This window comes from Ursus americanus, chromosome 27, assembly GCF_024610735.1.
Source record: "Ursus americanus isolate L20-20 chromosome 27, mUrsAme1.1.p, whole genome shotgun sequence".
Taxonomy (NCBI): Eukaryota; Metazoa; Chordata; class Mammalia; order Carnivora; family Ursidae; genus Ursus; species Ursus americanus.
The window spans coordinates 19,240,544-19,267,464 of record NC_142153.1 but is presented as its reverse complement, the minus strand read 5'-3'; the positions used below and the strand labels follow the sequence as shown (position 1 = coordinate 19,267,464).

At 35.7% G+C, this 26,921-nt stretch overlaps 1 protein-coding gene across 31 annotated transcripts in view; it reads left to right on the top strand.

The window, feature by feature from the left end:
- PCM1 (pericentriolar material 1) overlaps positions 1-26,921 on the top strand; it is an 80,746-nt gene that overhangs the window by 20,587 nt on the left and 33,238 nt on the right. For 20 of the 31 annotated variants that reach the window (XM_045779340.2, XM_087856430.1, XM_087856425.1 and 17 more), the window contains 18 exons: positions 2,584-2,761; positions 2,918-3,007; positions 5,300-5,409; positions 6,980-7,196; positions 9,704-9,905; positions 10,857-11,030; positions 11,556-11,713; positions 11,834-12,069; positions 13,397-13,551; positions 13,698-13,827; positions 14,837-14,977; positions 15,465-15,655; positions 17,265-17,465; positions 18,810-19,029; positions 19,133-19,278; positions 19,786-19,976; positions 22,067-22,238; positions 25,277-25,635. In XM_045779340.2, coding sequence (XP_045635296.2) covers positions 2,584-2,761; positions 2,918-3,007; positions 5,300-5,409; positions 6,980-7,196; positions 9,704-9,905; positions 10,857-11,030; positions 11,556-11,713; positions 11,834-12,069; positions 13,397-13,551; positions 13,698-13,827; positions 14,837-14,977; positions 15,465-15,655; positions 17,265-17,465; positions 18,810-19,029; positions 19,133-19,278; positions 19,786-19,976; positions 22,067-22,238; positions 25,277-25,635 — 3,271 coding nt within the window. The remainder of the gene's footprint in view (positions 1-2,583; positions 2,762-2,917; positions 3,008-5,299; positions 5,410-6,979; positions 7,197-9,703; positions 9,906-10,856; positions 11,031-11,555; positions 11,714-11,833; positions 12,070-13,396; positions 13,552-13,697; positions 13,828-14,836; positions 14,978-15,464; positions 15,656-17,264; positions 17,466-18,809; positions 19,030-19,132; positions 19,279-19,785; positions 19,977-22,066; positions 22,239-25,276; positions 25,636-26,921) is intronic. The other 11 variants (XM_087856442.1, XM_087856439.1, XM_087856438.1 and 8 more) reach the window with 2 other exon arrangements.

Genomic DNA, 26,921 nt, shown 5'->3' with positions numbered 1-26,921 from the left:
TTTTGTCTGGGCTTATAGTTCCTCACCTTTCACATGAAAAAAAAAAAAATGGAGTACATATTATCTAAGGTACTTTTCAGCTACAAAAATAAATTTGGATCCATGAAAAATTATTGGAGGAACCTCATCTGACTAGAGGAGAGGAAGACAGTTTTCTGAAATTGAACTGTTACCTCTGTGCAGTTTTGGAGTTCATGTCTAAGTTATTTTTTCTATCTATAAACTAAAAATGTACTTGTTGGAGGTGATTCAAAAAGTTTAAGTGAAAATAGTGTTTGAAAGGTGAATATATTCTTCACTTCCCTTTTGGATTCCTATTCCATGCGCCATCTGCTTGGCATGTTATAATCCCTAGGTATTTTTATTTCCATTTTCTCATTTTCCCTTTCTTTATATTTGACTATAGTCCCTTCCTGCCTCCCTCAGCTCAGAGCTTCTGAGTATTAGTTTGAAATGTTAATTATATGGATGCAAAATTTACTAAGCAGTAATAAACTCTACTAATTGCAAAATTGTTGGGAATTCATTTTTGGATTAGTGAAAAATCTGAAGATAATTGTGTTTAAGAAATAGTTCAGAATTCTTTATAATTTGAGTATCAGAGTTTTGGAAATAAATGTGACTAACAAGGGGCTTCTGGGTGGCTCATTTGGTTAAGCCCCTCCCTGCCTTCTGCTCAGGTCATGATCCCTGGGGTTCTGGGATCAGTGCCCCCCACCCCCCACGCCCCCACCCCTGCTCTCTATTGCGCTCTCTTTCTCTCAAATAAGTGAATAAAATCTAAAAGAAAATGTGACTAACAAGGATTAAAGTTCCTTTTAAAAATTTGCTTCTTAAACGGTAAAAACCCAGAATGTTATTTAGTAAACTCTTTAAAATTAGGTAGCTTTAAGGTTAGCTTGAAGTCTGAACTACATATTTTTGAGAGATGGGAGGATTATAAATTGACATAAGCCAGAACTAAGAAGATGAATTTTGACAGGAATGAATATAAATGTTAGCAACTTAACTCCGCTTTTATAGGCCAGGAGAGAACCAAGTACACAGTAGTTAATTTGAAAGGGGCTTTAGTTTTTTGGAAATTAAAGACAACAGAGAATCTTTAGTAAGTACTAATTTGACCAAGATCATTGCTTTTCTTCCATGTTCATGAAGTCTAGTCAGTCAATACAGGATAGAGGCAGCATTGACTGAGTTCTCTGATTTGTACATCAAATATTCCTACCATAGTCTTTCTACTTCCTTATTTGATCTTACTTCTTCCCAGTATTTAATTTAGAGCCATATACTTACTCACTTGGGAAGTTAAAAAGAAGGCATTTTTGCAAAGTATGGATAAGGGATGTCACCCAGTAGGGACTCCCTCTGGAACCATCTGTGTTTCCATAATTCCTGCAGGATCACATGTACATAGAGAAAGTAGATCAGTACATTTTTACTTTGAAATGAAATTATTAAACTTATTTATTCTCCTCAATAACTTTTGTAGTTGGGATTATTCAGTTAAAATATACATAACCCCAACCAAAATTTGGTAGCAGAGCAAGTTTAAAATTGACTAAATGTTTCTAAGTTAATAGAAATATTCTATGTAAATATTAGGTAAAATCTTTAAACTTTTAAAATATAAGATTTTTAAAAAGGCAGATCCATGATGAAAAATTCCAATATGGTATATATACATTTCATATGTAATTTGGCTTATACTTTATTTTTTCCAAGTTGTATTTAAATTGGTCTCTGTTTGATTGACTTTTATTTTTTCTTGTTGGGGTAAATTTCACTGATTTTAAGATTAATATTTAACATTTTATAATTTTTTTAAAGTGGCATCTGTTTAAACTTGTTCCTCTACTTTTAGGCAAAATGGTAGCTTTTGGAGATAATTTCAAAGTATTTAATGTTCTCAGACTCAGCTAAATAAGCATAATTTAAAAGAAAACATAATAGTGATATCTTTGATACAAAATATAAGGTTTTCTGTTTTATTTTATGCTTACAAAATGAGACGCAAGTAAATGAAAGCCGTTTACATCAAATTATCAAAGTGTTTTTACAATTTTTGTCCTTGGTTAGAAAATAGTGGGTTTGGTTTTTTTTATTAGTGTTTTTTAACATCATTTCTAGAAGTGGGGCAGAAATTTTTTTAGTCCTCTTCAAGGATATTTTTAGGACATTAACCTGATATGATCTGTTCTTCCTTTTCTGTAAGGTCTGGATCCCTTGTGTGTGTGTGTGTGTGTGTGTGTGTGTGTGTGTGTGTGTGTGTGTGTAGCTCTTTTTGACCTTCTGACCTTCTTTTTTGTATGCCTTTTTTTTTTTTCCTTTGTTAATTCCTCTTCATGCTAAACCATTGCTTATGATCTTTTACTGAAATTACCTAACTACCTAACTCAACATGGCAGGCTGTCTCTGTCATCATTTTATTCCTGCTCTTTTTTCCTTCAAGTCTACTGAAACTGTATTTACCATTATGTATTTAATACTAATTTATCATCTGTGTCTGTACTGTGCCATTGGTAGTTGAAACAGGAACATGAATTTTAGTAATCAGATATAAGTATTATTGATCTTATTTTCTAGGCCGGAGATCCTCAGCAGGAGCCTATGGAAGAGATAGAAAATTTGAAGAAACAACATGACTTACTAAAAAGGATGTTACAGCAGCAGGAGCAACTGAGAGCTCTGCAGGGACGACAGGCTGCTCTTCTTGCTCTGCAGCACAAAGCAGAGCAAGCTATTGCTGTGATGGATGATTCTGGTATGCCCCAGTGTAGCATGTTGTTATTATAAGTAAGGCTCAATTAATAATGGTATTGCAAGGTGGATGCTGGTTATTATAGATCTTAATTGTTGACTAGTTTAGAAACCTGTATATGAGGCTTACCCTGTCCTGTGCTTTTCTCTGGTTATACAGAAAAGGTTGCAGGGACAACTCCTGGCCATCATACTGTACCGGGCAGCCAGCCAGCTCGCTCTCCTTTTCATCAGAGAGTACCCTTAAGAGGTAAAAGAGACAGGCTGTAGTTCTGTTTTTGTACCTCACACTGATAGGGCTCTTCATGGGTTTTTTTTTCCCACTTTTTGTACTTTATTCACCTGGGATTGCCATACTTCTCTTGCCTACCAAGGAAAGGTCAAAACCTGAAGAGAGACAGTGCATAAATTTGTAGAGCTTCTTTAGCTTCTAATGTTGGTAGTAGCTCTGTTATTTCAGTTAGGTGCCCAGTTGTATACACTAGTGTCTTTGAACCGTATTTATATTCTATATATAGTCTTCCTGAGACTCAGAAACGTTTCTTTCATTTTTCCTTCTTCCTTCATAGCCATGTATCATTTAGGTGGAAATTGTATTGAATTCTTCAGTATTGAGTCTAATTTTATAGTTTTTTTCATCATTTTCAAACCTGTTTAATTTCTCATTAAGTTGAAAACAACTTGTTACCTATTAGAACTCAGTAAAACTAAGGTATATTTTCTAGTCTGTCATCCTAGTCTAATAATAATTTATTTCCTGTAGGCTCTCTATTTTAGGTCCTCACTGAGGTTACCTTGTTATTACTCAACTTATGCTGCTGTCCACACCTAGCCCAGTGGCTTAGCCCTCTGATCACTGTTATACATAATTTAATTTTGCATTTTCATATGGAACTGTATGACTTCCAAGTACCTTACTCTTTTGTAATAATTACATAATTGTATATTTTATATATATAATATATATAGTAATAATTAGATAAATTTTCAACCCATTTTTCCCTTGTAAAGTCCAGAATTCATTAGCTTTTACATTTATATTTAGGAAATAGATAATTTAGAATAAAACAAAATATATAAACAGTGACATACTAGTTAATGGCTAATGACTTTTAAATATTTTAAATATTTTTCAAGTTCTGGATTTCAGAGATTTGCCTGTGGTGGTGATGTGATTTCGGATACTTATGTTTACATCATCTCATTTGATTATCAGAGAATTGTAGGTCAGTCGCCAGAGCTTTTTCTCTTAGTCTCATTTGGGAGAGAAGGAGCTCTAACACAGAGTTTGTGACTTGCCTGTACTTATATGACATATCAGTAAAATCAGATTTCTTGAATTCTAGGTCAGAAATCTTTTTCTGAATATATGAACTTTTTTCTTCTTCTTTAAAATATACTATAATGAGGCAGACACTAAGTAGAATGAACCAAGAGTTTAAGATTAAATTTATTTTTTATATTATTTCAAAAAGAATTTCAGGTTAGTAATTTTAAAACATATTCTCTTGTATTTATGAGTTTCTGATGAAAAACCAGAAGGATAGTATTTAATCTTCTGGTATGTAAACGAGGCAAAATAATAGTTGTGGGGAAAGTTGTTCTTTACTGAACTAGCAGTGTGGGTTAGTAATCTGTAATTTCTTTCTTTTCAAAATAGAGTTCGCACTGATACTTGGGATTCTAAATAGCCCTGAAATTCTGATTTCTCTTTGAAAAAGCTAGTATTTTCCTTTAAAGCAGAAACAATTTATAGCCAGTGTCTCTTTTAGAGCTGGGAAGGATAAGCACAGAGCGGTTGGGTAGTAGAGCAGGAACCCCTTATCAAAATTTCATCAGAATAGTGCCTCAGGAATAGTGCCATAAGGATATAAAAACTACGGTCTTATAGTATGCATTGTATCACAAGCAACTACTTTAGTAGTTGGACTTTTGGATTTGGCCCACTGTGTAAAATAGTTTCATGGAACATATCCATGCCAGTTTGTTTAGGTATCATTTGTGGTTGCTTTTTCCCTGCAATGGCAGAGCTGGATAGTTGAGACAGAACTGTATTTCCACAAAGCCTAACATATGTACTATCTGAATCTTTATGAAAAATTTGTCAGCCCCTGTATAGAGCATTGATTCTTTTGGGGGAAGGTGTGGGGATTGAGACCTGTCAGTATCAGCTGTGCTTTTTCAGATTAACCACTTTCCCTGCCACTCCCCCAACCCAACCTGATAGGCCTGTCCTCTCTCTACTCCACTGTGTCATTATTCTTCATTGGAATGTAGCAATATCCCTCCTTGAATGATGGGACAGAAGAAGATGAACCGCTATACTAGAGTTTTCTGTGTCCCTGTTTTCAGGTTAGATGGAAACTTCTATTAAAATGATTGTTTAGGAGATAAATCTGAGGGTTAACTAGTTTTAAATTATGTTAGGTAAGATTTTTTAAAATTCTTCCCCCCCCCCCCGAATTTATTTTTAGCTTCTCAGAAATTGAAAAGGTATATTAATTTGTTTGCTTTAATGAATAGTTGTTAATTTTCTTTCCAGTTGTAACAGAAACTACAGGTAGCCTATCTGGAGTTAGTATCACTTCTGAACTAAATGAAGAATTGAATGATTTAATTCAGCATTTTCATAATCAGCTTCGTGATTCTCAGGTAATTTAAATTTTTTAGTATAGTTGAGTTTAAAATCATATTAATTAAACCAGTGGTTCCCAAACTTCACTATTGCATAAATATCAGCTGGCATTTTCTTTAAAGAAAATATATAGTTTTCTGATCATGGGGATCCCCTCACTCCCAAAGTATGTATGCTTCATATAGTTGAGGTGGGCTTCCCCACTGTGTGATTCCACTGCTGGTATTCTGGGGACTATACTTGGAGAAACACTAAATTAGAGGAAAATCTATGTTGAATGCCGTGATAGGTGAAACTTTCTTCTTATATGCTACTAGATAATACGTTCTTTATTCCTCTCCAAAGATTCTTTATGGTCATAACTTCTAAAGCTTAAGTTATATTTGAATCTATGTCCTTAAATATTTTACTAACAATTTTGGAGAAAGTTCCTAAGTTTAATTTCAGAGTTAATAAGTGTTACAATTTGATGACCTTCGTAAATGATTTAAATGCAAATTTCAATCTATGGGCCTTGAGTAAGAAAGGGTGAATTTTTACCTCTTTACTGGAAATGAGTATGAAGATTCAATGTCTCCTGTCTGTTGACCAGGTAAAAATAAATGAAAATGGTCTACCACTTTGTAGAATTATTTAGCAGTATCTAGCACATTTTTTTGGTGACCCTGCAAATGCCCCATCTTAGAGAAATTCTTCACGTGGTCACAAGGAGATATATACAAGAATGTTCATGGCAGGTTTTGTTAATAGCAAAAATCTAGAAACAATCTAAGTGTCCATAAACAGGAAAATGGATTAATAAACTATGATATACACGTAGAGTGAAATCTTACAGCCAGTTACAGTAAATGAGCCAGAGTTAATAAATGAAAAACACGAGTTTAAGAAGGATACCACTTGGCTGATGTTCAAAAATGCATGAAGGATGTATATCTTGTGTAGGTACAATAAAATATAAACATATATGATGATGGTAGACACCTAATTCCAGATTGTGTTTATCTCTGGAGGGAGTAATGAGATTGGGGGTTGGTATATATAGCGCTTTAGTTATATCTGTAATGTTATATTTCTCTTAAAAAAAAAAAAGAATTGATGCTAATGTGGCAAAATGTTAAAATTTAAGCTCAGTGGTGTTTATTCATTTTATGATTTGATAAGCCTTAGTGAATTTTTGAATATTTTTTAATGGAGGATCATAGGAAAGAAGTGGTAGGAAAAACTGACAGATTAAGAAGTTAAAGTTTATGATGGTGATTCTAAAAAGATGGCAAGAGAGAGAATGAGATTTTTGAAACTTTATAAAAGGTATGATATTTCTAGCACTTAATTTGGATCCAGATGGTAATTCAGTCCAGTGAATTCAAGACCACTGCATAGTAATGTGTGTCCATAAAACCATATAGATGTTATAGTGGCACATCAGAAAATAATATGTAATTTGGAAATTGGAGAGGCATATGCTTACCCACCAGCACACTCTAGGCAAATATTTATCACTTTTTATAAAGAGTATTTTTGTGTTTTTAAAATGAGAATGAAACCTTTCATTGCCTTGGTCCTCTTCTTTTTTTTATTTTAAATAAGCCTCCAACTGTTCCAGACAATAGAAGACAAGCAGAAAGTCTTTCATTAACTAGGGAGGTTTCCCAGAGCAGGAATCCATCAGTTTCAGAACACTTACCTGATGAGAAAGTACAACTTTTTAGCAAAATGAGAGTATTACAGGAAAAGAAACAAAAAATGGACAAACTCCTTGGAGAACTTCATACCCTTCGAGATCAACATCTGAACAATTCATCATGTAAGTAAGGCTGGCTCGGCAATATTCGGTAGAGGACACATGAGTATATGTGCTGGCATGCAGTAGTTAATTTAGTAAATATCTGGTGAATGAATGAACTCATAGTTCCTCAAGAAAATTACAATATTTGAGAGGAGATAGGACTTGCATGGGGTAAGTTCTTAAGCAACAAGGCAATATATGATGATAACCAAATAGATGGTATAGATCTGTTCTATAATTCAGTAAAAGGAAAAAATAAACTTGGGCCTTGAAAAATTGGTAGGATTTTAATTCAGGGTAAAGAAAAAGAGAAGGTAAACTATTAGATACTTGAACATATATTACTGGATTTTTTAGCATATTCAAATTTTTCCTTAAAGGAAAACTAATCCAAATTGGTACTTTGATCTAAAAACTATCAAACTGATTTAGAAAGTATTTATAAAAAAAAAACAAACATGAAAAACATATAGTACATATGGTTTAGTGCAGGAATTTATAACTTAACACAGTTTATAACTTGTAGACTGTATAAACTGCAAAAAGTTTGTAACTTTTGTGACACCTGGGTGGCTTATTTGGTTGGGTGTCTGCCTTTGGCTCAGTCGTGATCCCAGGGTCCTGGGATTGAGTCCCGAGTTGGGCTCCTTGCTCAGTGGGGAGCCTGCTTCTCCCTCTGCAGCCTGCTCCCCATGCTTGTGCTCTCTCTCTGACAAATAAAAAATTTTTTAAAAGTTTATAACTTTTTTGAAATATGCAAATAGTCATCTTAGGAGGAATAGGAAAAGCATGGTCATACTAGTTACACTTTAGGAACCACCTTTTCTGCTGCACATATGTTTTACTTCTGTCTGACTGAGATCCAGTTACTAGTCCTCATTTGCTGTCTTCACACCTTCTCAAGCCTCGTCCTTGCCTCTTACCCAAACAGTTAGTAATAGGAGCTCTAGCATATTGATCAGTAGGGTCTGATCAATAGGGTCAACCCTAGCTAGTCATAATTCTTCAACATTCCAAGTGCTGTCTTATTAAAGAAAAGATAAGGAATAGAAAAAACATCTCTGGAGTCCCGGTTCCTTATTCTTTGTCCATCTTCTGTTTCTCTGCTGTCCGCCCCCCAAAAAACACCTTAATATTTTTTCCTGAAACATCCTCCTTTCTTTTCCCAGACCTCTGCTAGTCTCTGCTCCTCTAGAGTATAATCTAATCCCAATGCTTTTTATTTTTTTTTAAAGATTTTGTTTACCTATTAGAGAGCGAAAGTACAAGCAAGGGGAAGGGGCAGATGGAGAGGGAGAAGCAGGCTCCCCACTGAGCAGGGAGTCCAATGCAGGGCTTGATCCCAGGACCCTGGTATCATGACCTGAGCTGAAGGCAAATGCTTAACTGACTGAGCCACCCAGGCGCTCCCCACCCCCAGCCCAATGCTTATCTTCTACAGATGGACACAGCTAAGAAAAACTTAAAATTCGAAAGTTGTACTGAAGGCCTGGTGGTCAGTTTTATATACATGATAAAGTAGCACTCTGCCTACTGATGACTCTGGGAAACAGTGGGGAACAGTCGGAAAGCAGCAGCAAAAGGTAGAACAGTCAAGGAATAGAGCAAAGACACCACTGGAAACCAGTTGTAGCAATTCATAATGTGAGCAACATATAATGGTTGTCCCTGTGAGAAAGAGATAAATGATAGTAGTTTTAAAGTGATGGAGGAAGACAAGTGCAAAGATTCTTAATCTTCATTCATTGCCCTTGAAGGCATAAGGTATCTTTGATCCGTGTGGACAGAAAAGTAATTAATGTGTAATTCAAGAACTGTAGGAGATAAGCCATCATCTAATCAGAAGATTTTGTTGAGTTGTATTTCATGGTATGAATGTGCTACAGTCACTTTAAGTTTATCTTTTGGAACAAGGAAAATCCATCTTGGAGACCAGATAAAATTACTCTGAGTTGTGGATTTGGAATATTCTTTGGGGCCTAATCCCCTAGGATTGTAAAGATTTGTAAATGGTGTACTGAACATCATACACATTTGCCCTGTTTTTGTTTTTTGTTTTTGTTCTTTAAAGATTTTATTTATTTGACAGAACACAAGCAGGGGGTGCAGCAGAGGGAGAGGGACAAGCAGACTCCCCACTGAGCAGGGAGCCCAATGTGGGGCTTGATCCCAGGACCCTGGGATCATGACCTGAGCAAAAGGTAGCCACTTAGCCAACTGAGCCACCCAGGCGCCCCACATTTGCCCTATTTAACTTAACCTATAATCAGGTTTATCAGAAGAGTTACTTGTTAAGGTAGAATATAATAGTTCTTGTCAATTTCCACCTTGTCTTAATTTTTTCCTTCTGTTTTAAGTCTGTTTGGTTGAATAAGTGGCCTGGCTATTAATATCCTTAAGTTTCTGAAATTTAAAGCTGCAGAATTTAAGATGTTAATGACTTCTTTTTATTTTTATATGTAAGCAAACTGTTTGATGCTGTATTTGTTTATTTATGGTAACTTTTTTGTTTTTTTTTTTTGTAGTCGTGCCTTCTACAGCCTCTCCACAAAGAAGTGTGGATCAGAGAAGTACAACTTCAGGTCCCTCTGCTCCTATAGGCTTAGCACCAGTTGTCAATGGAGAATCCAATAGCTTCACATCATCTGTTCCTTATCCTGCTGCTTCTCTAATTTCTCAGAATGAGAGTGAAAATGAAGGACATCTAAATCCAACTGAGAAACTCCAGTAAAATACTTTTACAAACATTGTTTACATAGAATAGAATTGAATAATGGGGATAAATTACGGGTTTTTCTTTGATTGTTGAAAATTCTGGAAAAACTGAATTTATGTAATATAATATTCTTAAATGAAGAGGTGGAAGAAGTGTGTGTGTGTGTGTGTGTGTGCGCGCGCGCGCGCGCGTGTGTGCGTGTGTGAGTGAGATATCTGCATTTTTTTGAGTTGTCCAGGAGAAATGTGACATTGTAATACAGGTAATTTTTGTGAGCTAATGCATTCCCATTTTCCAGCTAAAGGATTGGAAATAGCTGGGATTGCATTAAGAGATTTTTATATTCAAATGATTCTAAATTCATAGCCCAGGCCCTAGAATCAGAAAGCCCTGAAATTGTATCTCACAAGGCTGTGTGACCATGGACAAATAACTTGTCCTCACTAAGCTTCTGTTTCTTCATCTACAAAATAGGAATAATAATATATCTGTTCATAAAGGTATTTTACAGATTAAAAACATTGGCATAGTTTCTGGCACTAAATAGAAACTCAACAAACTTAATATTTTGGGTAAACATATTGTACACTTTATAGATCTCTATGTGTTACAGATCAGGAACCTTCTGTAAATGCCTAATAGTGTCTGCATTCCTGATTTGCCTGAGAGGTAGTATTTAAGTTGAATATTTAGTACTTCACTATTTATTAAGAAACCAAGTCTGTTTCAAGTGAACACTTGAAACATTTTTGTTAATGCTTTTGTCTCTAATAGAACATAAGAAAATTGAGTGATGAGAGATTGAGTAAGCTATTCTCAAATTAAATTTATTACTTTATAGTCACACCCCGGGATATCTGACTAGATCTGAATTTTGTCCGTGCTGGCTGCTTTCATATGGAAATACTGCATGCTTTATTTTGCTAAAATGGGTATTATATATACATTTTGTTGTTTTTCAGGAAGTTAAATGAAGTTCGAAAGAGATTGAATGAACTAAGAGAATTAGTTCATTATTATGAACAAACATCAGATATGATGACAGATGCCGTAAATGAAAACACAAAAGATGAAGAAACTGAAGAGTCAGAATACGATTCTGAACATGAAAACTCTGAACCTGTTACTAACATTCGGTAAGAACTTGAAGTTTATTTCTCTAACATGTACCTCCCAACTGAATGCTTCTAATATGGAACAGAAAAACCTCAGTAGAGTGCTACTTGCTTTTTATTTAAGCTTTTCTCCTGTAAATCTGCTTAAGTCTCCTGTTTTGGCCAGTGTAATCTTACTTGCCCTGTAAAGAAAAACAAATACAGAAGCAGTGAGTATAGTAGTTTAGTAAATTTGCTGTTTGTTAGATCAAATGCAAGTAAATCATAAGAAGTATCTAACTTAACATTTTCCTATCTCTTTATTTTTAGGTATAACTTTGATTTTGGGGGTGTTTTTCTTCTTAAATTTCCAAATGGCAGAAGTTTTTGAAAAGCAAGAGCCAGTTATTCAGAGTATGAATTTAAATGGAGAAATAGCCAGTGATGTTCATAGTTCGGAATTATTTTATCAGCAGTTCTAAAACTTTGATTTTTCTCTTTCTTTCTTTCTTTTTTTTTTTTTTTTTTTTTACTTTAAATAACCTCAGGCTGTTTTCTTTCTTTTAGAAATCCACAAGTAGCTGCCACTTGGAACGAAGTAAATAGTAATTCTAATGCACAGTGCGTTTCTAATAATAGAGAGGGGAGATCAGTTAATTCTAATTGTGAAATTAACAACAGATCTGCTGCCAACATAAGGGCGCTGAACATGCCTCCTGCTTTAGGTAGGATTGACTGTTGATGGATAATTTTGCCATATTGTTTTTTTGAAGTGGATTTTCTTTCATTCATACTCTTCTTAAATTTATTAGATTATTGATTTCATTGATACATGCTTTCAACAGATTGTCACTATAATAGAGAAGGAGAACAGGGGATTCATGGCACACAAGATGAAGATGATGAAGAAGAAGAGGAAGAAGCAGAAGATGAGGGAGTCAGTGGAGCTTCATTAACTAGTCATAGGAGCAGTCTGGTTGATGAGACTCCAGAAGATGCTGAATTTGAACAGAAGATCAATAGACTTATGGCTGCAAAACAGAAACTAAGACAGTTACAAGATCTTGTTGCTATGGTACAGGTAAATACTGCTTGATTTTTTTCAAAAGACTCTGTGTTAAAACATAATTCTTGAGTCCCTTTCTTTTAGCCTTGGAGTTGATATTCAGTTGTTCAGGTACCTTCTCACTGCCTTCTGAAACATCAGGCGGATTTGTATTTTTTTCTTGTACTTTAATTTTTCCACTTTTTATTGTGTGAAAAGACCTCATAATGCAGCTTCTCTGTTCTTGAATCCCAACCCAGTTTCTTTTCAATCTTCTTGTCCATACTAGGAATGAATTAGGCTAATTTTTAGATGAAGAAGAATACCAAATAACACCATCTACAAACTTAAAATTGCCTAGCCAGTTTTATAATTGAGTCAGCTATAACTCTTTAAGGTTTTATTAGAACGATATTTCCAAAGGTTAAAGTTTCAGTTGAGGTCCTCAGGGAAAGCATGAGTAAATATAAAATTATATAGAGTTAAATGTTTTGTAAAAAACGCAGTAGTTCACCCCAACAACCTCCCCCGCCCCCCTCTCAGTATGTACATTGATTTTAACAGAAGATGTGGACCTACCCTTAGGAAGCTAAGAACTTTAGTTGTTTTTCCAGAAGTCATGATAGATGTGAGATATTCTCATTTGTTTTTGTATTATGAGCCATTGGCACTGGTTTGGCAAACTAAAGACCAAAGTGAGAGAATAGAAAATTGTAAGCAAGTGACAGTGGACTGGACATTGATTATTTGAAATTGTTAATGTAAAAGTTGTGTTTTAAAGGGCACTTGGGTGGCTCAGTTGGTTAAGCACCTGACTCTTGGTTTTGGCTCAGGTTGTGATCTCAGGGTTGTGAGATTAAGCCCTGCGTCGGGCTGTGCTCAGTACAGTTTGCCTGAGATTCTCTCCATCTCCCTTCTCCCCTCCCCCTACTCATGTTTTCTTTCTCTCTCCCTTTCAAATAAAGAAAGAAATAAAATCTTTTTAAAAAGTTACATTCTAAGAAAAATTATCTAGTATCAGGAGTTCCCATCTCTGATGGTGTGTTTCTGATCTTTTTTGTATTCTCTACAAAGCTATTCTTTGATAGCTCAGTATCTGGTCAAGATAAGAAAAGACAACTTATCATTAGTCATTAAGTGGGTCATTGGCAGCTCAGATTATAAATGTACTTTTTTGTTGTTTTAGTACTTCATTTCCTGCCATTGGTAGAGGATGAGCTTCAGTGTTCTCTAAAAATCATGTACTTAATCTACTGCTTTAATTTTTATGTTATGTAAATTTTACAGAATAATGGTATTTAAAGTATGAATTGGATGATGTCTTTAGAGCACAAGATTATTTTAACTTAATGATGCTTTTTAGGATGATGATGCAGCAGATCATGCAGTTATCTCTACCAATACTTCGAATTTGGATGATTTTTACCCAGCAGAAGAAGACAACAAACAAAATGCAAATAACACTAGAGGAAATGCCAATAAAACACAGAAAGATGCCGGAATAAATGAGAAGGCAAGGTATGTTAAGCTCCTGGGTTTCATTTAATAGAAATTCAGTGCTTATAGAGAAGGTACTTACTGGACTAGGTTCTGTATTAGTTCGTGCTTAATGCTGTCATCAGATTTAACTGGAGTCTGCAAATGTAATGTCAATTTAATTATAGAGAGAAATTTTATGAGGCTAAACTACAGCAGCAACAGAGAGAACTCAAACAATTGCAGGAAGAAAGAAAGAAACTGATTGAGATTCAAGAGAAAATTCAAGCATTGCAGAAGGCATGTCCTGACTTACAGGTAAGTAGGAACTTTCTTCTTTCCATTTGTATAAAAAAATGTTTAAAACCTAATGTCATTGGAAAAAAAAACAAAACAAAACTAATGTCATTGGAAAGTACTCTTGCCTTTTCTAGTACTGAGGTGACACAATTATACCAATATTATGATTCATAAAATGGATGAACTAGTGAAAGGGGTTAGGTATGTACTTTTACACTATGAAAAATAGCATATAGGAATTGACTGTGATTACTTCTGTCTTTTCACTTGTTGGGCTAGCTACTTTAGATTCAGAACATGAGTATTCATAACTATTATATTAAAATATTCTGCTTTCAGCTTTGCATTTAAGGGAATAGCATTTCCATCTTTTATTGGCCCAAAATTACATAATAAAGCCCTTAAACCATCATGAATTATCTAAGGAAATTAATTAAAATATTTACAGTTTGCTTATTAAACTTGGAGACTAAACAGAATGAGTAGTCTTTGACCATGTCAGGTAATCAGGAGTAGGAGTAAAGCTAATACAGAGAGTGAACACCAATTCTTTATGAGATTTTTCTTAAAATGTTTTGGGTAGCTTTATTCCTCAGTCAGGTTTTGTTTTCAAAGAAAGGGAAACCCATCAAATGATGTTTCTCTGTAATGGTTTTTTTTTTTGGTTTTTTTTCCCTAGACTCTTAACCTTTTCTACTTTATCTAATCCTTTTCCCTTCTCCCTGGTCTAGTGTCTGGAGGAATATAGATGAGAGTTGGGTTGAGTATATGAAATTTTCCACAGTAGCATTTTATCCCTCTTTTCTCTTGTTCCTGAGGCTTGGCTGCTACTCATCCACTTTACCCTGTGTTTTCATCTTTGTTTTCTTATATCAGGCTTTCTTTAGATCATAATGGCAATTGAGGTCTGATAATAACAAATTAAATATGGTACTAGAGCCCCAAAGAAATGGTAAAATAACTGCTTTTATGAAATTAACATAATCGCTTTAATTCCTCATAATGGCTTTTACTAATCCTTTTTTAGCTGTCAGCCACTAGTGCGGGTAATTGTCCCACAAAAAAATATATCCCAGCTGTTACTTCAACCCCAGCTGTTAATGGAAATGAAACCAGTACAAGCAAATCTGGTTTTGAGCCTGAAGATTCTTCAGTAGTAGATAACGAGGTATTGTATATTGTACCTGTCTTTCCCGAGTCTTATGTCACATCTTAAAGAAGGAAAACTGAATATCTGTGAAACATGTTTTTAAATGCAGCCTGTTTTGTGTCTTTTAGTTGGGAAGAAGTTGGGATCTTTTCAAAATAAGTTCAAAATTATGCAAATATTTGGCAGAATTGTATTTAAGGGATAGTTGCAGTGGACAGTAATCATTTCCGTTAGACCTATTCTTTTGCCTTTTATTTATATGTGATTTGTAGAAAACATTACAATTTTCTCTAAATAGTTGACGAAGTATATTTAGCCACTACTTGCTTTCATTAAGAATTAATGCCTAATTTTTTCTTATTCATCACGAAAATACTATTTTAACCATGGGATATCTTAGTGTAAAAAGGATTGAGTAAGAATAGAAGTCTTTGTATTTTAATCATTAAGGCTAAAACAAATCCAAATATTTATACTAACTTGACTCTGTCTTTTAAAATAATAGCTGTGGTCAGAAATGCGAAGACACGAGATGCTAAGGGAAGAGCTGCGACAGAGAAGAAAGCAGCTTGAAGCGCTCATGGCTGAACATCAGAGGAGGCAAGGTCTGGCTGAAACTACATCTCCTGTGGCTGTGTCACTGAGAAGTGATGGGTCTGAGAACCTGTGTACGCCTCAACAGAGTAGAACAGAAAAGTAAGAGGGGTGTTTAAATCTTCTAACATCACCTAAGGCATGTAGGGCGGGCAGCTTCATTTTCCCTCTCAGCTCAAATCTGCTGTTTCATTGAGGCTACTGTTTAAGCATCACCTTCGTGACTCAGTTTAACTAAATCCAGCTATTTTTTATTCTAACTTCTCAAGGCACTGGATCAAATGGCGATACAGATTTTCTTGAGTGTATAATCCTTATTTTCTTAGTTAAGTTTTAAGCTTATTTAAGTGAAATGATCATTACTTTGTCGTACTTACCTATCAGGCCAGAAATAAGCATATTTTTACCTAAATGAGGAATCTCCTATTTGTATATTTCCTAAGGATTAGGAAATTTAGTTTTGGGGTGCCTGGGTGGCTCAGTCGGTTAAGCATCTGACTCTTAATACCAGTTCAGGTCATGATCTCTCCCTCTGCCCTCCCCACCCCTCATATCCTCTTTGCATGCTTGCACGCTCTCTCTCTCTCAAAAATAAAAAAAAATAAAAAAGTAATGCTTTAAAAAAAATTTAGTTTTTAGGATTTACGTTTGGAATTTCCATATTTAGATTATTTCTAAAAAATTGGCCATCTGTAAGGTCCATTAATTACTTATCTATATGGGAGTATTCAGAGCCAGCATTTTGAAATTCAAATTCATTGTGGCCTTACCTTTTGATAGCCTCAGATAGCATTTCTGGAATGTTACACAAAACTTCTCTTCCTCATAGAAGAACTTATTCTGTTTTCAAGACCCAAATGCACTTTTTTTTTTTTAAAGATTTTATTTATTTATTTGACAGAGAGAGAGACAGCCAGCGAGAGAGGGAACACAAGCAGGGGGAGTGGGAGAGGAAGAAGCAGGCTCATAGCAGAGGAGCCTGATGTGGGGCTCGATCCCGGAACGCCGGGATCACGCCCTGAGCTGAAGGCAGACGCTTAACCGCTGTGCCACCCAGGCGCCCCAGCCAAATGTACTTTCTTTATCAAATTATATCTATAGTATTTTTTTCTGTTCTGAGTACCACACATCTGAGCTTTAGAAAAGTTCTTTGGATAGTTTTGATGAGCATCTAGGTTTGGGAGCCATGGCTCTAGAATTGTGCTTTCTGGTGTGGCAGCTGTTACATTACCTATATGTATGTACTTATTTAAATTAAACTTAAATAAAATTAATAACTCATTTTCTCAGTCACACCAGCCACATTTTAAGTGCTCATTAGCCATGTGTACCTAGTGGTTACTGTATTGAATACACTCGTATAGATCATTATTACTATTGCAGAAAGTTCTTTTGGACAGCTCTGATCTAGAAAACTGTTGCTCAGGGAAGAGTTAAAAATTGAGGGGGTTTAGTTTAGGAAAAAACTCTAAGGGATACAATTACTATTTTAATTTATTTGAACAATTGTTTTGTGGAAGGCAGAGTAAACATATTCCAAAAATCAGCAGTGGAGAGAGTACTACCCATCTTGGTACTGTAGTTCAGTGAAATTTTATAAACAGGCAAACATGTTTCATATGCATACATATGTACATGGTACAATGTCTGGCACATAGTAGATGATAAAGGATCCAAAATGATCTCTTATTTTTTGTCTCTTAATCTCTAGAACAATGGCAACTTGGGGAGGTTCTACCCAGTGTGCCCTGGATGAAGAAGATGAAGATGGTTACCTTTCTGAAGGAGTTGTTCGGACAGATGAAGAGGAGGAAGAAGAAGAGCAAGATGCCAGTTCCAATGATAACTTTTCTATGTATCCGCCTAACAGTGCAAATCATAACTCTTACAACGTAAAAGAAACTAAGAATAGGTTTGTTTCACTGTTTTAACTTTTTGTTTGATTTCTGAAGTCTCAGGCCTTTGTGACACTAAGCACTTTCCTGATTTTCCGAACCAACTGGGTATCATAATTCAGTTCTGACATTAACTACTTGGAATTAGGGCAGATGCCCTGAGTTAATCGCTCAGTTTCACAAGATTGCCCTCACTTCCCGTTGAAAGTCCCAAGTCTCCATGTGCTCACACTTCTGTCTGACTTTGCTAAAAATTTGGGGGTTCCCACAAGCCCTCCTCAGGTTTCATAATTTCCTGGAACAACTCACAAATTCTGCCTATTATAAAGGATGCAACTCAGCAATGGCCAAATGGAAGAGATGCATAGGGCAAGGACTGGGTGGAGGAAGGGGTGCAGAGCTTTCATGTTCTCTCTGGGTGTGCCACCCTCCTAGCACTTAAGTGTGTTCACCAACTCAGAAGCTCTCCTAACCAGCTTGATAAGGAGTTTTTGTGGAAGTTTCATTCCCTATGCACAACTGATTAAATCATTGGCCATTGACATTAAATTCACTCTTGCCCCTCCCCCTCTTGAAGTTGGAGGTCGGGCTGAAAGTTCCAACCCTGTAAACACCTGGTTGATTTTTCTAGTGACCAGTCCCCCTCATGAAGCTATTTAGGTCTTGCCAAGTTATTAGCATAAACTTAGCTGTGGTTGAAAGGAGTCCATTATGAATAACAAAAGACACTTCTGCCTCTCAGAGATGACAAGAGTTTTGGGAGCTCTATGCTGGGAACTTGGGACAAAGACCAAATATATTTTGTATCGTATCATAAGAGCTTTGTCAAGGTAGATCCCAATAGACTGGATCAAGATTCCTAAGCTTTGATCTTGGCTCCTGTTTTGGGGAGTTAAGCGGAACTGAAAATCATAGATACTGAAAAAGACCTAGCAACAAAATATTCATTATATTGTTATTTCTAACAGTGAAAAATGTTTCATGAATAAAAGATGGTAAAGTAGTTCCACTTGATGATGGAATGTCATGTGGCTAAGTTTAAAGCATGAAGAATGGAAAAATGCTCGTGATATAATAAAATATTTTCATTTTGTAGAATACAGAATTACACGGGTACTTTTGTGTAAGACATAAGCAAAAAAAAAAAAAAAAGAAAAGAAAATAATTAAGAATGATAATTGCCCAAGGCTAGAAATCTGGGATTCCCTCCCCTCTCACTTCCCCCTCATTTCCATACTTTCGAAGTCCTTTGAACTTAAACTTTGATCTTAAGAAAATATTGGTGTATGAACCATGGTATCAGGATTTACTGCCAGATTTTAAAAACCAGATGATGACCTAATGTTTTAAACCTGTGTTAGGTGGAAGAACAATCGCCCTTTTTCAGCAGATGGCAATTACCGTCCTTTAGCCAAGACAAGACAGCAGAATATCAGCATGCAGCGTCAGGAAAACCTCCGTTGGGTGTCAGAACTCTCTTACGTAGAGGAGAAAGAGCAGTGGCAAGAACAAATTAATCAGCTAAAGAAACAACTTGATTTCAGTGTGAATATTTGTCAGACTTTGATGCAAGACCAGCAGGTAAAGTTTACTATGAAAGTAAATTTTTTATATCTTGTTTTTGAAGCAGTGCACATTTTTCTCAAGTCATCAGTAACTATTATGACAATTTGTCTTTCTGTAGACGCTGTCTTGTCTGCTACAAACTCTTCTCACGGGTCCTTACAGTGTTATGCCTAGCAATGTTGCATCCCCTCAGGTCCACCTTATAATGCACCAGTTGAACCAGTGCTATACTCAGCTAACATGGCAACAGAATAATGTGCAAAGGTAATCTGTTTCTTAGAAGCAGTAAAACTGTATAGTAAGTGCTAAAACTGAGCATGTTTTTAATAGTTATCTTCTGGGAGAAAAGGGCATGAGCAAAACTGAATATTGAAACATTCTCTATACCCAAGAATTTTATAAACAGTGATTTGCCTGATGTTCCCTATTAATGCTGTAGACTTTAGTTTTTTAAAATTTTCAGTGTTCAGCTTCACACTTAGGTGAACTGTATGGTATGTAAATTATATCTCAGTAAAGCTTTTAACAACAAAAGTTTCTTATAGTTATGCTTCCTGTCTGGTCAGAGTAGAAAGTGCAGTTCTTGTTCCAAAGGCCAAGTTATTGAAGTAAGCCTGCAGGACAAGCAGATGTTTGTTATAGTAAATATCAAAACAGTTCATCTCTTCCGCATGCTCTTGAATCACTTTTTACATGTATTTTTTCTGAAAGTATTGTAAACGAAGTTAATATAACTGATTTGTAGGTTACTGATTCCTTAAATATTTATAGGTTGAAACAAATGCTAAATGAACTTATGCGCCAACAAAATCAGCACCCAGAAAAACCTGGAAGCAAGGAAAGAGGCAGCAGCGCATCACACCCTTCTTCTCCCAGTTTATTTTGTCCTTTCAGCTTTCCATCACAGCCTATAAATCTGTTTAACCTACCCGGGTTTACTAATTTTTCATCATTTGCACCAGGTAAGTGACTGAAAACTTAAGAGGAAAATAAATAAATGCAAAGTGCTTGAGAATATTGTCTGTCGCATGGAGTTTTATCAGTCTCTTCCAGAATGGTAGATCTATGCAAAGAAAGTACGAACTCTTCTACATTGATTCTTTATGGTGAAAACTTAAGCTTGAAACAATGGTTGCTAATGAAATTAAGTCAGCTACTTGTGAATGATTGCTTAGTCTTATACCTTTGAATTATTCAGCAGCTATTTATTAAGGAAAAGAGAATTAACTTATCCCATGGCTGCTGCGCACCAGGCACTGTGTAAAACGTGAGGAGAGTAAAGACGAATAAAACAGTGCTCTTCTGGAGAAGCTTCATGTCTTGGTAGGGAGATACGTTACTAGACTAAACCTTAGCTGAGGCTTAGATTTAATTTTATTTAGCTTTGGCTCTTATTCAGGCTTTTTTTCTGCACCCGTTATGTCTCAGTTACCGTATAAATGGGATTCAGATGAGTAAAACATGCGTAAAATAATTTAGAGTCTAATGGGGAAGCTAAGCATGTCAGTAGGTGCTTAGTGCAGTGGCATGGGTGCAGGAACAGTGGTACAAATGAGGCGAGTGGCCTTTCCTTAGGGCAAGAGATTGTCAGGAAGTCCTCCCCCTGCCCTCCCGCCAGAAAGCATATTATTTAAAGAATGAACAGAATTTATTTCCAGTGATATTAGAGGAGAAAGGACTTTCTAATCAATCAGTGGGACCGCTTAGAGTTACAGAGCAATGAAACAGTATATCACGTAGGGAATGTAGAGGTCATTAAGTATGGCTAGTGTTCAGGGCCTTAGCAGGGGAAGAGTAATTGATGTGGCTGGAGAGCAGCAGAGACCTTTTGTGCAGTGCAAAGAAGCTTAGACTTTCTTTTGCCTTCCAGAAGGACCATTGAAGGTTTTTGAGGGGATAACATGAGATTTCTATTTTAGGAATATCACACTAGTAATAGCGTTGCAGAGATTCGAGAGAGGAGCTGAGAGTATTGCTGGTGAATAGGAAACCAAAGGCTGTTGTAGTTACATCAGAGACAGAACGATAGCTTGATCTAAGCATTGGCAAGAGGGGTACAGAAGTAGGAGTAATTCAAAAGACTTTCTAGAGGTAGAATAAGTCAGGTGATCAGTTAGATGAGGTGAGTCATGAAGGAGATGGAGTTGAAGGTGTTTGCCAGGGAATACAGGAGGAGAAGAAGGGTTGGGAGGGCTGGAGGGCTTTGTGAATATAAATCAATAAAAATAGCAGTGTATTTTCTTAGCAGGATTATAAAAACAATGGCATTAACAAATTTAACAAGTGTTTTAGTTTTTGAGCACTGATGAATATTGGCAGCAAACATTTTTTGAGTAGATTTCTAGGTAACAGATAATATTAAAAATTGCACATGCAGTTCCTTTACCCTAATATGCTCCATGCCTGTGCCAGCCCTGGGCGAAGACTATTCATTCTTCACAAATTAATTTTGTGAAGCCTTTTCTCACCACCACCACCACCTCCCCTGCCCCCCCGCCCAAGTTGTTAGTAGTCCCTTGCAAATACATCTGATACAGCACTGTATGGTAAGAACTTAGTTATATTCTAGTTTCCCAGTTAAAGTTGAGAGAATATAAGCTTTGGAGTTGTGCAGACCTGAGTTCGGACTGAGATCTGACCTGCTCTTCCATTTACTGGCTGTTTAATCTTTGAGCCAGTTTTCTCCCCGGTAGAATTAATATAATACCTATGTCATAGTGTTGTTTTGAGCTTTAAACGAAATAACAGGTAAATAAATAATCCTCCTCCCTTCAGAGCTAAAAGTTAGAAGTAATAGTACTTGACATTCATCAAATCACTGGGTACCGGACTCTTGTAGGCATTTACCTGTTTTTCCTTTAATCATCAATGCCAAAAATTCAGTGGGATGAACGGTAAACAGTGATTAAACAAACGAATGTTAGTTTATTTTAACAGTTACTTGTTTTGGTGGATTTGAGTGGCACATTTAATTAAAACGGTCTTTTAATTTCGTATTAAGGCCTTTAGGTACTTCTTTATTGTTGTCTTACCCCTTGCTTTTATTTATTAGGTATGAATTTCAGCCCTTTATTTCCTTCTAATTTTGGAGATTTTTCTCAGAATATTTCTACACCCACTGAACAACAGCAACCATTAGCCCAGAATTCTTCAGGGAAAACAGAATATATGGCTTTTCCAAAACCTTTTGAAAGCAGTTCTTCTATTGGAGCAGAAAAACAAAGGTACTTGATTGTGAACATAATCCATTATTTTCTTAAATGTCACATGTGTGATTATATCTAATTATACGTTACTTGAAAATACAATTAGGAAGGGTGCTTGTTATTGTTTGGCTTGTTAGCATTGCGAATATTAAACTGATATCTTACCAGGTGTCTCTCAGGCATATACCTGCCACTAATCCTGATAGAAGAAGTGTTCAGTGTTTTGATCATAGTGGAAGGATAAGACCTGACCCATATAGTGTAGTGTCTTTGGCCTTGATATGATACCTGTCCTAAGTTCACTTTAGGGCTGGAAACTAATATAACTACTAGATGAGAGTTTTAAAGTGATGGCTCCTTGAGTCACAGTTCTTGATTAGAATAAGTTCTTAAGGCCTATCTAAATGTAATGTTGAGCACTATTAGATTATTGATAGATGCTGTCAGTCAGAGTCAGGATTTCTTTCTCTGTTTCTCAGTGTTATCATATTTTTTTCCTCAGTGTTACTATCTTTTAATATGGTAGTCTTCCCAAATAAAATTTTTGACTCAAATAGTGTAAAAGACTAGTTGGATTGAGTCAGGTCAATCATTCTGTATTTTTATAGCTACATAAATAATGTTTTTAATGATTGTTGTAATCCAGAAAATTATTTTGATAGCCAGCTGGTAAAACTATAGTCTTTTTATTGTTACTCTTATTTACTTCAGAAAAAATTTTTAGACGAATGAAAAATTAGAGGTCACTTCAGCCTAGTACTTCTGTAAGAACTACTCTTTGATTTTGTGTTTTGTAGCCATGTACAAATATAAAATTCATATTACTTTTCTCTTTAGTTTTGTGATTGGGCATGTCTTGAAGCACTTAAATAATCATCTTGGCACTATTTAATTATTAAATCATGGATTTTTTTTTTTACTTGATTAAACAAAATCTCTTAGAATTCAACTTTGTATTTGACTCTAGGAATCCTGTGGTTGACCTCCTATACTTGTTCTTTGATCTACTAGCCATTTCTTCCAATTAAACATCCTATTGCTCTTTAAAAGTACTCCATTGTCAGAGCCAAATGGTGTTTAAGGCACGGTTGCCATTCAGAAATGATGGTTGAATGAATTTCCATCATAAGCAATAAATATTTGTTCAAAGCTTTAGTGAATAATAGCTTTGCTGTTGGAAGCTCCCTACTTCAATATTATCCATATTTTATATATAATTGTAAAAAAGGGCTGATCTGGATATATAATATTATTTGAGATATTTGACCTACTTCAGATTAGACCTCATCTCCTCCCCAAAATGTCAACTGTTATAGGTATGTTCCCTAAATTAAATGGCTGGAGATAACAGAAGGTCAGAGGAAACATTGTAGTCTTGAGCTGGGGTCAGAAAACTTTTCCTACTGGAAAGGGCTTGATGATAAAAATTGCAGACCATATAGTGCGTGTCATAACCATTTATTTCTGCCATTTTTGCACAAAAGCAGCCATAAACAGTATGTGAACAAGCAGCTGTGTTCCAGTAACACTTTATCTATAGGTACTGAATGTGAATTTCATATAATTTATGTCACAAACTATTTTTCTTCCTTTGATTTTTTTTCAACCATGTAAGAATATAAGAATATTTTATTTTACTTTTTTATAGGAATCATTTTAGGGGTGCCTGGGTGATTCAGTCAGTTGAGTGTCTGACTCTTGATTTCGGCTTGGGTCATGATCTCGTGGTGGTGGGATCAAACGAGCCTTGAATCGGGCTCTGTGCTGAGTCTGCTTGAGATTCTTTCTCTCCCCCTCCCTCTGCCCCTCCCCCCTTTTCTAAAATAAATAAAATCTACCCCCCCCCCTGCCAAAGAATTCATTTTAGCTCTCAGGCCATACAGAAATAGATAGCAGGCTGAATTTGGCCTGCAGACTATAGGTTTGCTAATCTTGTCTTAATTTGAACCCTGTAGGTCAGTGTCTCCTAAGTCATGTTCTTCGGAACACTATTATTCATGTCAAATTCTGTGATAAAAATTTTGGACATCTTGCTCACTATATTCCCTTCTAAGACATTTGTATAGCACATTGGCATGTTTAAAGTTTTGAGGAATCTTGCAGACATGTTTAACTTTGTCTATTGTTTCCCAAACTTAGATGATCAGTGAATACCTGTTAACATATTAAAAGATGTCAATGTTTAGCAGATAAAATTTGGAAAATGACACTGGACCAACAGAACTAAACTATACTTAATGTGTGGAGGAATAAATTACGAGTTATGGGGACAATTGTTTTCACCAAATTCCAATTCTATTTGAACGGCTTTATGTGACAGATCTGTGTATATCCCTAAACCCTCTACTACATATAATTCTTTCTCAGCTACTCCTACAAGTGTTTTTTTTTTTTTCCCTATATTTCCATCCTTTTTTTAAATTATTCTTTCCCACTCTTTTTCATCATGAGTGCTAGATCTTTTGTTTGCAACTTTTGCCAGTGAAAATGGTTTGCTGAGAAGGGTCTGATATTAAAGATTAAAGGGGCTCCTGGATGGCTTAGTTGGGTAAGCATCCGACTCTTTATTTTGGCTCACGTCATCATCTCAGGGGTGTTAGATCAAGCCCCATTTCGGGCTCCATGCTGGGAGTGAAACCTGCTTAAGATTCTCTGGGGTGCCTGTGTGACTCAGTCAGTTAAGCATCAGACTTCAGTTGAGGTCGTGATCTCAGGGTCCTGAGATTAAGTTCTGTGTCGGGCTCCAGGCTCAGTGCAGAGCCTGCTTGTCCCTCTTTCCCTTCCCCCGTTTGTACTCTCTTTCTCTCAAATAAATAAAATCCTAAAAAAAAAAAATATTCTCTCTGTCCCTCTCCTCCTATTTCTCTCAAGAAGTTTGGAGTAATTAAGTACATTAGCCCATATAATACTTACATATTTAATGTATATTTCTGTGAAAATGTTTTTATAGCTTCTTGGTGTTTTTATTTGCCTAAATCTATTAACTATATCTGCAGTTTCCCAGTAAACGTAGAATTCTATCATCATGTCTATAAAAATTTATTTTCCTTAATAAGGAATCAAAAACAGCCCGAAGAGGAGGTAGAAAACAGTAGGACACCGTGGTTATATGACCAAGAAGGTGATGTAGAAAAGCCATTTATCAAGACGGGATTTCCAGTGTCTGTAGAGAAAACTACAAATAATAATCGCAAAAATCAATTAGATACCAGCCGGAGTAGACGCCAGTTTGATGAAGAGTCATTAGAAAGCTTTAGCAGTATGCCTGATCCACTGGATCCAACAACAGTAACCAAAACATTCAAGACAAGGAAAGCGTCTGCACAGGCCAGCCTGGCATCTAAAGATAAAACTCCCAAATCAAAGAGTAAGAAAAGGCATTCTACTCAGCTGAAAAGCAGAGTTAAAAATATTGGTAAGTGTTAAAATTTGTTGAATATTGATCAGTGTAAATGTTGGTAACTTTATTCTGGCATGTTGCCATAACTTCATTTCATTGTGACTAAATGGATAAGCACTCTTCTAGACCTAGTTGAGTAAAGTTATTTTTAGTCACCTTTATAATTTTTTTATATAAAACTTATCAAATAGGGTTTAATGTTGTAGATATTTTAAGACATATTTATTCTTTTCTGTGGTTCTTTAAACTTCTTGTATTTCCTGTGTATGTGGTTACTGTGAGGTTAGAAGATGTTTTCCAAATCTTATACGTTACTAAAAATTGCCAAAGTGTGCAATTTTTACTGTTACTCTTTTTTAATATTGTATCTTATCCTTCTATCAAGTCCCACCACGCTGGTCTATTTGTCATATCCTGTTGCCTTCCCCAGCTACTCTCATCTTCCTTCCTGCCTCATCCTGCCTCCAAACTTTCTTTCATGGTGACTACAGTTTGGAATGCCTTCCAATATTCTCTCGATTCACCTACATTTAAGACAAATAAATATTCTATTTTCTAAGAAATCATGGCTATTCCTACTGCATAAAATAGCACTGGTCTAGCTCAGTGCCTCTCAGACTTTAATGGGCATATTTTCATATTAAAACATCTGGAATCTTGCACAATGAAAAACAATGTGTATTCATTCGGTTGGTGTAAGGTGGGACCCAAGGGTGCATTTTTAATAAGCTCCCAGATGATGCTGATGCTGCTTGTCCATGGTTCACACTTTGGATAGCAAGGGTTTAGTTGACTAATTTGCTTTTGCTACATATTAGCTTGACTCGGCATATATTAGTTAGATTCTGCTATCAAGTCTTTGATTTTGTGTGTGTGTGTTTTAAAGTAGGGCTCTCACTGACAGATGGCTTGAATGCCTGTCGAACAAATGTGTATGTTTCTGGCAGGTATTTTTTACTTATAAATAGAAGAGAGCACACAGATCAGAATGTCAATCTTTGCCTTGAAGCAAAAAAGCTGAATTGTATATACAGAATCATAATTCTTCAGAATAAAGGGGTTTCAAAAATAAATATACCAATTATTTCTAGGTTTAGGTAGATATGGCTATTAGTTGGCTTACGGGTCTCCTAAGACCCTACTACTTAAAGTGAAGTCCACAAACCAAGATTGACGAGACACAGAAACTTAGAAATATAGACCTTTGGGTCCCTAACCAGACAGAATCAATCTGCCTTTAAACAAGATTCCCAAGGAGAAACATTAAAGTTTAAAAAGCATTGCCCTAGCACACTCAGATT